The sequence below is a fragment of the Bos indicus genome, chromosome 12, assembly GCF_029378745.1.
Source record: "Bos indicus isolate NIAB-ARS_2022 breed Sahiwal x Tharparkar chromosome 12, NIAB-ARS_B.indTharparkar_mat_pri_1.0, whole genome shotgun sequence".
Classification (NCBI taxonomy): Eukaryota; Metazoa; Chordata; class Mammalia; order Artiodactyla; family Bovidae; genus Bos; species Bos indicus.
The window spans coordinates 65,545,526-65,558,653 of NC_091771.1; the positions used below are offsets into that span (position 1 = coordinate 65,545,526).

The following is a 13,128-nucleotide window of genomic DNA, read 5'->3' on the forward strand; positions in this document are numbered from 1 at the left end:
ACTAGATGGACTTTGTTGGCAAAGTAATGTCTCTGCTTTTGAATATGTTATCTAGATTGGTCATAACTTTCCTTCCAAGGAGTAAGCGTCTTTTAATTTCATGGCTGCAGTCACCATATGCAGTGATTTCAGAGCCCCCAAAAATAAAGCCTGACACTGTTTCCCCATCTATTTGCCATGAAGTGATGGGGCCAGATGCCATGATCTTTGTTTTCTGAATGTTGAGCTTTAAGCCAACTTTTTCACTCTCCACTTTCACTTTCATCAAGAGGCTTTTGAGTTCCTCTTCACTTTTTGCCATAAGGGTGGTGTCATCTGCATATCTGAGGTGATTGATATTTCTCCTGGCAATCTTGATTCCAGCTTGTGCTTCTTCCAGCCCAGCGTTTCTCATGATGTACTCTGCATATAAGTTCAATAAGCAGGGTGACAATATACAGCCTTGACGTACTCCTTTTCCTATTTGGAACCAGTCTGTTGTTCCATGTCCAGTTCTAACTGTTGCTTCCTGACCTGCATATAGGTTTCTCAAAAGGCAGGTCAGGTAGTCTGGTATTCCCATCTCTTGAAGAATTTTCCACAGTTTATTGTGATCCACACAGTCAAAGGCTTTGGCATAGTCAATCAAGCAGAAATAGATGTTTTTCTGGAACTCTCTTGCTTTTTCCATGATACTGAGCTATAATTCTTTGTGGTAATCTCTTAAGACCCTTTATATGTCTGTGGTGTCAATTGTAACTTCTGTTTCATTTCTAGTTTTGTTGATTTCGGCCCTCTTACTTTTCCCCTGGGTGAGTCTGGCATCTGGATTATCAATTTTGTTTCAAAGAATCAGCTTTTAGTTTAATTGATCTTTTCTGTTTTTTTTCCCCCCAAATTCTCTGTTTCATCTATTTCTTCTCTGATCTTTATGATTTCTTTCCTTCTTCTAACATTGTTTTGTTGTTGTTCTTATTTTTCTAGTTCCTTTAAGTGTAAGTTTAGGTTATTCTTTTGAGGTTCTTTTTTGTTTGTTTATTTCATGAGGTAAGTTTGTATTGCTATAAACTTCCTCTTAGAATTTCTTCTGCTGCATCCTGTAGATTTTTAGATTGTCGCGTTTTCATTTTCATTTATCTCTAGGTTTTTGAAAAAATTATTTCTTCTTTGATTTTTCTAGTGATCCATTGGTTGTTTAGCAGTGTATCTTTTAGCCTCCACATGTTTGTGTTTTTGCCTGCTGGTGTTAGAGCCAGTTCCTGACACAGCTTGCTGTGGGATCCAGTGTATCCTTAGGTTGGTGTCACCCCACTGGTGTCATTTTGCTGGAAGGTATCCAGAACATGAACCTGTTACATGCAGTGCTGATCATTAACGGTTGATACATAACATGTAATGTTGCTAAATGAATAAGTAATTGTTCTGAAAAATATTCTGTGTATTGCAGGGCCTGATCTTCAGGTTTGCACAGCCAAAAAACCTTCATGTTGCACCAGGAAGATGGAGGAGAGATACCAAGTCGTGGCTCGCCAGGATATGCAGCAGGTACTTCAGACATCCAGCTCTACATTGAAGTTTTTGATATCTCGAAATGCAGCTGCCTTTCAAGGTAAATATATCTTGATTTCTGAAACTGAGGACAAATCTTGCTATGTAATTTACCTGTTGTTATTATCCTGGTAAATTTATCTAGGTGTACTTCTTTGTCTTTGTGTATTATACTGGTATAAAATGAAATTTTAGTTTTATTCTAACCTTGATAGCAACTAGACCACCACTAACTTTCATGGCTTGTCTCTGAGGTCATCATCAGGCTTATAAATTGAGTTGGAGTAGGGAGTCTGTTTTGTCAGTGAAATATATGCCTTTCTGGGGTTTCCGCCAGATCCCCCAGTATTCTGACCCATGGTTTACTTCAGTATGAACAGACATACATATGAGATTTTATGAAAATAGTCTATAAAACAAAATCCCATTGCTTTTAACTGAGTAATTATAGATTCATTTTCAAAAATATAATTTTGAGAAATATTTTCCTAACTTTTCCTCTACCTCCTCATGTGGCTTTTCTAGGAACATCATTGTGATATGTCAAAGTGTAGACAAGTGTGAGAAATAGTAAAATAGGAAATATTAGTTTGATGTTTAAGAATCATCTACGATCAGAATGCAACCTTAATTCAAACAATGTGCTGAGAAATAAAATTAATGGGTTATAAAATTATAACACACATTGGCAAATATATGATCTTTTTATTGTTTTAATCATCTTGTCTGTAAAATTACTTTTTACTATAATAAAATAGTTTATTTTTTGTTTTATAAAGCATTAGCTATTCTGTATATGACTAGAATGAAAATATTTAGATTACACTGCTCTCAAACAAATTTATTGCTTTTGTTCAACACAAAATATAACTTCTGTTGGTATTCCTTTTTTATAAGAGTATTAATGTCAATCTGTTTAAATAGTTTGTGCTTTGTTTACATACAGAACTAAATCACAAAGCCAATTAATTTTTAAAACTCTACTTATCAAATAAAGTGAATATAATAAATCATGACAAAATTTAAGTTGAGTTAAAATGTAATTCCTGATGAATTGATGATTTTTTAAAAATAGAAACATTGAAATGTCAGATTTTAAGATGTTTTAATCTAGTAATATTTTTATATGTCTTAGAAAAAAGCCTCATTTCTATTATGGAATTTGTTCATGAGAAATTGTTGGAGGAAAATATATTGATATGCATTTTAAGCAAAGGTTTGTGACTTGAATTAGCTGAACTAGAAGATATTAACCATCCACTGAAAGTGATGTAATGATTTTTTCTTATGAAAATGATAGTGTGTATGATATGGAAAACACATTTTAGAGATAAAAGGCTCAGTGAATAGATCAGCGTTACCAGAGTAGGGGAGCTGTGGATGAGAATTGTGGACCATACGCTTGAAAAGAGTTAAGTCGGACTCACGTGGAAGAAGACTTAAAACATCAATTTGAGTTTGAGAGAGTCATTAAAGATTTTTGAACAGTGAAGCTTCATTATGATTTCTTGAAGCTCATTATAATCTATCATTTAACGTCAAAACTAAATCATTCCAAGTTAGAAGATATGGTCAAAGAAGACCATGATAAATCAAACCTACTTTTTTGGATAACAGTGTTAACCATACAGGTGAAAGAAAGTGCCAGCAGGTATTAACATGTAGGGACTCAGTGAATGGTAGCTGAACATTTTCTTCTGTCTTCAAATATACTCTAACAAACTTTTCACATATTGTTGGATAAATTGATGAAGATAGAGTGCATTGAATTCAAAAGATTGAGAAAAATACAAAACCTGGAGTATTTAGACTTTTAACATGGGTTTGGGTTGCTGAAAACTTTTGGTGTGAAAGTGTCCTGGGTGGCTCAGATGGTAAAGAATCTGCCTGCAATGCAGGAGACCTGGGTTCAAGCCCTGGGTCGGGAAGAGCCCCTGGGGAAGGGAATACACCGTACTCCAGTATTCTTGCCTGGATAATTCCATGGACAGAGGAGCCTGGTGGACAGAGTTGGACGTGAATGGGTGACTAATACTTTCACTTTTATCAGTAGTATAATGACATAAGATTGTCTCTACTGGAGTGTCTGGTAATATTATGTACAACTTAAAAATTTTTTCTGTTTAGTAAATTATACCTGTATTTTTACTAGGGTGAGTTTTGCTGTTTTTTAAAATATCAATTATAAAAGTGAAAAAGAATGGGTCTTTCTTAAATATGATTTGTTGTAATAAATTTTCATGTTCTCCCTTTGTGACACGTCAGTTTTATTTAAGAATCATGAGAAGGCAAGGCAGATTTAGAAGAATTTTGCCTAAAGACTAACTTTACTGGAACAAATTCTCTTACAGGAAGAATACCTGCTTTTAATTTAATGAATAGAATAAGTAGCTATAGGCTTAGTTCCATAAAAAAAACCTAAATAAGCATTTTGAGAGATCACATTTGCTATATTAGAACCAAACAAGACACTTTATCAATAAGTAAAATGCCCTCTGTCTAGTTTCTGTGTAATGAAAATATCTGCAAACAAATCAGCCCCCCCCTTTTTTTTTCTTAAGAAGAAACAAGCCAGTACATTTTGTTGGGAAACTTACTTGACTTGAGAGCAAATTACTCTCAATTTACTTCTTAAATCATGTAAGTAGATGTGCTACGTTTTGATCGTTTAATTTTTTAAACATTTCATGTATATTTCCTACTTCAATAATATTACCCTTTTTTTTTTTTTTAGCCGTTATGTATGTTATAAAAGACTTTGGATTGGAGTGTAGTATGGTCCCTTCTCTCATGGATCTCTTGGGGTTCCACGGAAGCATTTTTTTTTTTCCCCAGTTTTCAGAAAACATTTTAATTTAAAATTTATTTTTTATTATCTTGATTGCGTGTTTTTGAAACAAGCCTTTGTATATCATCAATCGGGATAATCACTTGTGTCCATGGATGTAGTGAGCCCCACATGACAGTGAGATAAAGGCTGGGAGATTGGCGTTGCTCAGAAGTGAGGAAACTGCCAGCCACTGATCTCAGAAGATGTAAGATTATTCCAGTGTATAGTCCACACTCACTTCTGGAATTCAGCACTGGAAGTTCATATATTACCAGTGGGGTGGAATATATTATCAGTGGGTTGGAATCCTTACTGGGATAACACTTCTTTTTTCATTTAAGGAATCTAATGGTATTTGTTATAGGTTTCCTTTAAAGCAGGCAAACAAAAATATGTTTTTGGAAGGGTCCATAATTATGACCTGGGGCTTCACTATATGCTAAAGGTCCTTATTCACGTAGCCTGTGGCGTTTTACAAGATGAAAGGAACAAGTGGGTTTCCTTGTATCTGTTGCTGTTCATAAATTAGTGGTCCTGTTTGCAAAGAGATTGCTGGCTCCGTCACAGTGCAGACAATAACTGTTCTTTATTTTCCGGGGCTTAATAATGTTCATGAATAAAGCAGGGCAGCCTGAAATAATGTGCACGAATTTGTTTCCCTTCAGCTGTTTTATGAGTGTGGGATTGCCTGCTTTAAAAATATTTTGGAAATATTTTCATAAATGTTTTATTTATTTATATGCTAAAGTATGGTGTGACTCATGAAGAAATAAAAGAACTTGACAGAGAATATGTCATTTACTGTAGAAAAGCAACTCCTATCAGCTTTCAAATTTGTCAGGTTTTAAATCACAGCTCAAATAAGAGAAAAAGGCTTAGTTTTTTTTTTAATTTAAAACAATATAAAAATTTCAGCATAATTTTTCAAAAATACAATGAAGGCATATTTGGAAGAACACTGTTGGAAGCTTATGTTTTGTTGAAACATTGGGAAGATAAGTTTAAAAAGTTTTAACTTTCCCTTGGAGATAGAGCTTTTCCTATTCCTCTCATCTTCAAAAAGCTCACATATTTCTAAAATTTATGGTGTACACTAAATCTTTACTCTGGAAGTTTCTAGTTTTATATATAGCATTTAAAAAGTGTGCATTATCACAAAAGACTATGTGATAAATAAGAAAGAGTTAACATTTTTGTAGATTTCGTTCTCTGGGCTAAGTATATTTTCATTTCTTGATTAAAAGTACTTGAAAGATTGATAAGCTTGTCCTCTTGGGTTGAGATGTTAGATTTAGGACTTTTATTAAAATTACATTCCTATTTTCAATGAAATATTGGAATATGTCAAAATTAAATATCTTTGTTTAAAAAGCAAGTAACTTAAGAATGAGAATGTGAATATAATTCATGTATTTTCCCCTTTTACACTAACAGGTATTAGCTACTGTGAGATGTATAGCTAGTGTATGGCCATTGTAAAACTAGTGTAAAATATATGTATGTATCCATATATATACAGTCAAAGGCACAGGATATAGTGAATATTTGACTATCTTAATATATGAGATGAGTACATTTGTATAAATGTTACAGTAGTAAGCCTGAAGTACATTATTCTTATTATATTCACTTCTACTATGCTTTGCAGAGGTGATACTATTTAAAATTATTCCTTGGAAGAACATTGTGTACAAGGATATAGGAAAGATGCTATTTCTAACACTGAGAATTATCTGATCAACATCCCAAGGGTAAGAGAACAGGTGGCCTTGGGCTGGCAGTGTTGAGGAAATATGTTGGCTTTTCTCTTTTTCTGGAACCTAGAGCAGGGACTCAGGTAATGTAATTAAATGAACTGCATCAATATATGAATAAATGAATGAATGAATGATGCTTAGCAGGAAAATGGTTCTGAAATAAAATGAAAGATTTCATCTCTTCTTCTCCCCCTTCATCCTTCCCTTCCCTTCATGCATTTAAGATCCCTCTTGAGCACCTACTATGTGCCAGCACTGCCAGGGGATTGGATTGTACCTTGCCCAGATTTTCAGTCTCTTCTTGCTTTTATTGGCTCATTCGGACTTCTGATCTGCCAACGTCTGTTTACTGATTTTATAAACTAGGAAGGAGGGAATTCCTTGGCAATCCAGTGGTTAGGACTCTACATTTTCACTGCTGAGGGCCAGGGTTCAAGATCTCACAAGCTGTGTGGCATGCCCTCCCTGTCCCCCAGAAAAACCCCAGAAGAAACTAAGAAGGAGCACGTTATAATATTTCTGTTGATAGCATATTCTGAATGTGATTGTATTTTTCCTTTTCTTTTGAAGCAGTGCATGGTTTAGTATGTTATCTCACACAGCAGCTACCAATGCAATTGGTCTTTATCTAACTGTCCTGTATCTCTGAAATGTTAAAAATTGTTTCTTTTGAATCTGTGAGCAAGCTTCTATTAATTATGAAAATGACTAATTTTCATATATTGTAGATAAAAGTTGCAAGACCTTAAATTAGTTTTCAGCTGGAAATTGCATGAAGCATTGGCTTGCTTTGCGTGAAGCATTATCGATTGTGGGAAAAAATTTGAAGTGTAGAACTAAGATCAGGTTTACTGGGCCAGAATTCTTTTTTTAATTTTAAGAAGTTAACTTTTAGTTTTTTTAATTCTAACTGATGAAGGTTATGGTCATATAACCTATTGCTATGATAATCTTACCTAGAAACAACAGTAACCTGCTCATAATAGGCTAAACAATTCTTTCTTGATTTTATATGAAACACATTCATTAAATCTTTTTAATGTGAGAACTGTACATTTATTGCCTGGAAGATGAATTGACATTTTTATCATTTTGTTATCTTCATATTAGTTTAATCTTACTTTTGTATAAGGGATCACAACAGATAGTTCTTAAATGGTTACTGTGTATTGAGTAAAGACCAGGATGTGTGGGAGGTTACAACTAGCTATGTTTTTGAGATTTATCTGTCCCTCTATTTCTTATTCATACATATTAATTGATTTATAAAATTACTATCTGTAGATATGTGGCTTTATTCACCCTCCCTGTGATGGACATTTCAATAATTCCCAACTTATATTTGCACTGGTGGTGCTGCAGTGAACCTTCTTGTTCATGTCTTCAAGGGCACGTGTTTCTTTAGAGTGTATATATAGAAGTGAAATTGTGGCTTATAGGCTGTGACCTTGTCAACCTGACCTGATATTATAGAATTACTCTTCTAAGGAGCTGAACCAGTTTAAACTCCCACAGGTAGTTGGTGTGCTTTGTCTTTATTCTGCATCCTTCCCAACTCTTTCCAATAATTCAGAAATTATTGTCCGAATTTTTTTTTTCTAATTTTATTTTATTTTTAAACTTTACATAATTGTATTAGTTTTGCCAAATATCAAAATGAATCCACCACAGGTATACATGTGTTCCCCATCCCGAACCCTCCTCCCTCCTCCCTCCCCATACCATCCCTCTGGGCCGTCCCAGTGCACCAGCCCCAAGCATCCAGCATCGTGCATCGAACCTGGACTGGCAACTCGTTTCCTACATGATATTTTACATGTTTCATTGCCATTCTCCCAAATCTTCCCACCCTCTCCCTCTCCCACAGAGTCCCTAAGACTGTTCTATACATCAGTGTCTCTTTTGCTGTCTCGTACACCGGGTTATTGTTACCATCTTTCTAAATTCCATACATATGCGTTAGTATACTGTATTTATGTTTTTCCTTCTGGCTTACTTCACTCTGTATAATAGGCTCCAGTTTCATCCACCTCATTAGAACTGATTCAAATGTATTCTTTTTAATGGCTGAGTAATACTCCATTGTGTATATGTACCACAGCTTTCTTATCCATTCATCTGCTGATGGACATCTAGGTTGCTTCCATGTCTTGGCTATTATAAACAGTGCTGCGATGAACATTGGGGTACACGTGTCTCTTTCCCTTCTGGTTTCCTCAATGTGTATGCCCAGCAGTGGGGTTGCTGGATCAAATTCTAAAAATATTTTTTATACATGTAAAAGAATTTTATTTATTCATTTATTTTTAATGAATATACATTTATTTTCACAATTAAAAAGAGGAGCAGTGTAAAATGACTCTTTCTCTTAGGTCTCGATTGTTTTGCTGTTACAAAAACTGCTGCCCAGAATACAGTTTTTTGATTCTGCTATTTCTACAAAATTAATCTGATTGTCCGTTTTTGTCAGGCCTTTTCATGTGTATTTGCCATATTGATCATGTTGATATAGAAAATAATGAATAAAACCATGAGGTGTTAGCAACTGATTTTGATTGTTGCTGAAGATATTTTTCTTAAAAGTTGTATTTGTAAAAAAAAAAAAAAAATGTTGTATTTGTTTGCAGTCTGGGAATTTTTACATTGACATTTTCTGTTTAATAACTATATTGTAAAAGAGAATTAACTCCCATAAAATCTTCTACTTGCTCAGCTTCTCTCATAATGAAATGATCCTAACAGTTTTGTGTTAACACTTTGAATTTACAAAATGCTTTCATATTTACTGTGTGCTTAGGACCAGATTAAAAAATTGAACTATTCTACATTTCAAAGAAGAAATAAGTGATAAACCAACTTACAAACTTTTGTACCTCAAGTACCTTCTTGTATTCTCTAGTTTCTTTTTTTTTAATTTTTATTATTTTTTTTTAATCTTTTTTTAAATTTTATTTTTAAACTTTACAATATGTATTGGTTCTGCCATATATCAAAATGAATCCTCCACAGGCATACACGTGTTCCCCATCCTGAACCCTCCTCCCTCCTCCCTCCCCATACCATCCCTCTGGGTCATCCCAGTGCACCAGCCCCAAGCAACCAGTATCGTGTATCGAACCTGGACTGGCGACTCGTTTCATACATGATATTATACATATTTCAATGCCATTCTCCCAAATCATCTCTCCCTCTCCCTCTCCCACAGAGTCCAAAAGACTGTTCTATACGTCAGTGTCTTTTTTGCTGTCTCATATACAGGGTTATTGTTACCATCTTTCTAAATTCCATACATATGCGTTAGTATACTGTATTGGTGTTTTTCTTTCTGGCTTACTTCACTCTGTATAATAGGCTCCAGTTTCATCCACCTCATTAGAACTGATTCAAATGTATTCTTTTTAATGGCTGAGTAATACTCCATTGTGTATATGTACCATAGCTTTCTTATCCATTCGTCTGCTGATGGACATCTAGGTTGCTTCCATGTCCTGGCTATTATAAACAGTGCTGCGATGAACATTGGGGTACACGTGTCTCTTTCAATTCTGTTTTCCTCAGTGTGTATGCCCAGTAGTGGGATTGCTGGGTCATAAGGCAGTTCTATTTCCAGTTTTTTAAGGAATCTCCACACTGTTCTCCATAGTGGCTGTACTAGTTTGCAAATTTTAGAATAAAATTTGATGAGAAATGGTATCTTGTTTTCAAAATGTGCAATTCCCTAATGACAAGAGTATCTGAATATCTTTTCAAAAATACTTCTTTATTTGGTGTATTCTTTATTTTCTTGTATGAATTTATCTTGTGAACCTGTATACACACTTAGAGGCTATGTATCATTTTGTGAGTGTTTTTGTATATATTAAAATTTTTTCCTAGGTACAGATGTCAGCTAGGAATGCCACTTCTTAAAGGTTTAGCTTAAATAATTCAGATTTCTTTCCAGTTCTAGGGAAATCCAAACTCTTCAGAAGTTTTCCGCACATTTTCATGATTTTCAGGCGGTTTCCTGACTTTGTTTCCCTGCTTTTTTTCATTTGTTTTTGTGTCTCTTTTCTATCATATTAATTCAGTATGAAAATTTTTTCTTAATTACCACTTCCATAGACACACACATACATGTACATATATAAACCTAAGTTGTATGTATAAAATAAATTTTATGAGATGGTGATTAAAGAAGATAAAAATCTAAAAATCACAAATAATTTCAAAATTGAACACTGATTCCTATATTTGCAAGTGTTTTTCAGCCCTCCCTCCACCATCAGTCCATGAAGTTACCACCCTTCTTCTCTTTGGCCCTCGCATCTTCCACTTCCTTGTGTGATACTCAGGTCTTCTCAAATGGTGAGATTAGGGGTCTTCTGGTTCCTTACATTTATTATATGAACCTAGAAATAGTAACCGTAACATGTCTCTGAGGGTCCATTTAAAAGAAGTCCTTTTTTTTTTTTAGTTAAAAAAAAAACCTTTTATCTTTTTATTTTAGAAATTTCCCCAGCTTTATTGAGGTATGATTGACATTGTGTAAATTTAACATGTACAGTGCATTGGTTTGACACTCTAATGTATTGCAGTATAGTTACCACGGGAGAAGTAATACCTCCATCATGTCATTTTTTATAGTAAGAGCATGTAAGATCTACGTTTTTAGTAGCTTTCAAGTATATATTACAGTGTTGTTAACCAATCACAATGATGTTCATTATATCCCCAGAACTTACTCATTTTATAACTGGAAGTTTGTGCTCTTTGACCAGTATCATTTCTCCTACCCTCCTGCCCATGTTAGACACCATTCTATTCTCTAAACTTAGAATTGGTTAGTTATTCTATTTTCCATTAGATGTTTTAGGAACAATGAATTTTCTAAACCCTACATTCATACAAAGTACAGTGACCTTTTTTAAAGTGCTGACAAGGTATATAATCTTTTTTCCCCCTAGTATTTAAATTGACCCTATTTTATATTTTTAAAAATGTTGAGAACATTAATATTCTATGGAAAGAGATAAACAATTATTAACTACTTTTGAAACAGAGCTCATTTATCTTAGAGATGTTTATTTTCAGAAGTAATAATAGGCTATTAAGTTAATCAGGAATTTTTGGAAGATCCAGAATATGTTTTCTGTAAACAAGTTATCTCATTTTGCTTATAGACACGACTTAGCAGCAGCAGCAAATAAATAAAGAAAAAAAATGGGCTGTATTAATATCACATTTTCCTAAATGTTGTATGACAGTAAACTTCAAGGGAAGCTTATGATGTCACTAATATGTGGTTGACAATCACTTTGTAATGTAATATTTATGAATTCTTTTAAAAACCTTTTACTCCATGAACAAACTTTTTCATTATATTGATAATGCAATACAAAATGTACCTGCTATAAAAAAGTGAAATCCATACTTTCCCTTGTCCAGGTTAGCTTTGTGCACTTCACATCTGAATATGGATTTTTGATCATGTCAGCTAATATATATTATCAATATGTGTCTTAGAATTAATATTTCTAGCAGTAAAAAGTGTTAATATTTTCTTGTTTATAAAAGGCTGGTAGAAAGATAAAGATTGAGGGATCAATTGGATATATGTAAATTTATTTTGTGAAAAACAAATTATAGTTCAGTTCAATTGCTCAGTTGTGTCCGACTCTTTGCAACCTCATGAACTGCAGCACACCAGGCCTCCCTGTCCATCACCAACTCCTGAAGTCCACCCAAATCCATGTCCATTGAGTCAGTGATTCCATCTAACCATCTCATCCTCTGTCGTCCCCTTCTCCTCCTGCCTTCAATCTTTCCCAGCATCAGGGATTTTTCAAATGAGTTAGCTCTTTGCATCAGGTGGCCAAAGTAATAGAGTTTCAGCTTCAACATCAGTCCTTCCAATGAACACCCAGGACTGATCTCCTTTAGAATGGACCGGTTGGATCTCCTTACAGTCCATAGTAAAAGTAATAATTTCGTTGTATGTTTTTACTGATTATAAATTTTGTTAACAAATTTTGTTGAAATATATCCTGATGCACTTACTAGCTCTTTGGATAGGTCATTTTATTAATAGCTGTTTTTGAGTCAACATATTTAGTTTTATGGAGGGTGACTTGTCTCTATTAAATATCCAATGTATTTTAAGGCCCTACAAAATTTTATCTAAGTTGGATTATGCTATGATTTAATGATCAATTTATTTATATTATTTCTATGTGCTCTGTTGTTCAGTCATGTCTGAATCTTTGTGACACCATGGGCTGTAGCTTGCCAGGCTCCTCTGTCCATGGGGATACTCCAGGCAAGAATACTGGAGTGGGTTGCCGTTCCCTTCTCCAGGGGTTCTTCCCAACCCAGGAATCAAACCAGGGTATCCTGCATTGCAATTGGATTTTTTACCAGTTGAGCTACCAGTTCAGTTCAGTTGCTCAATCGTGTCCGACTCTTTGCGAGAGTGAATCACAGCATGCCGGCTTCCCTGTCATCACCAACTCCTGGAGTTCACCCAAACTCGTGCATCGTGTCGGTGATGCCATCCAGCCATCTCATCCTCTGTCATCCCCTTCTCCTCCTGCCCCCAATCCCTCCCAGCATCAGGGTCTTTTCCATTGAGTCTACTCTTCTCATCAGGTGGCCAAAGTATTGGAGTTTCAGCCTCAGCATTAGTCCTTCCAGTGAACACCCAGGACGGATCTCCTTTAGGATGGACTGGTTGGATCTCCTTGCAGTCCAAGGGACTCTCAAGAGTCTTCTCCAACACCACAGTTCAAAAGCATCAATTCTTCGGTGCTCAGCTTTCTTCATAGTCCAACTCTCACATCCATACATGACCACTGGAAAAACCATAGCCTTCACTAGACGGACCTTTGTTGGCAAAGTAATGTCTCTGCTTTTGAATATGCTGTCTAGGTTGGTCATAACTTTCCTTCCAAGGAGTAAGCGTCTTGTAATTTCATGGCTGCAATCACCATCCACAGTGATTTTGGAGCCCAAAAAAATAAAGTCTGACACTGTTTC

At 34.9% G+C, this 13,128-nt stretch overlaps 1 protein-coding gene across 8 annotated transcripts in view; it reads left to right on the plus strand.

Annotated features, from left to right (window-relative positions):
* Positions 1 to 13,128, plus strand: part of GPC5 (glypican 5) — a 1,588,740-nt gene that overhangs the window by 39,888 nt on the left and 1,535,724 nt on the right. For all 8 annotated transcript variants that reach the window (XM_070799873.1, XM_070799876.1, XM_019971624.2 and 5 more), the window contains exon 2: positions 1,427 to 1,588. In XM_070799873.1, the coding sequence (XP_070655974.1) occupies positions 1,427 to 1,588 (162 nt within the window). The remainder of the gene's footprint in view (positions 1 to 1,426; positions 1,589 to 13,128) is intronic.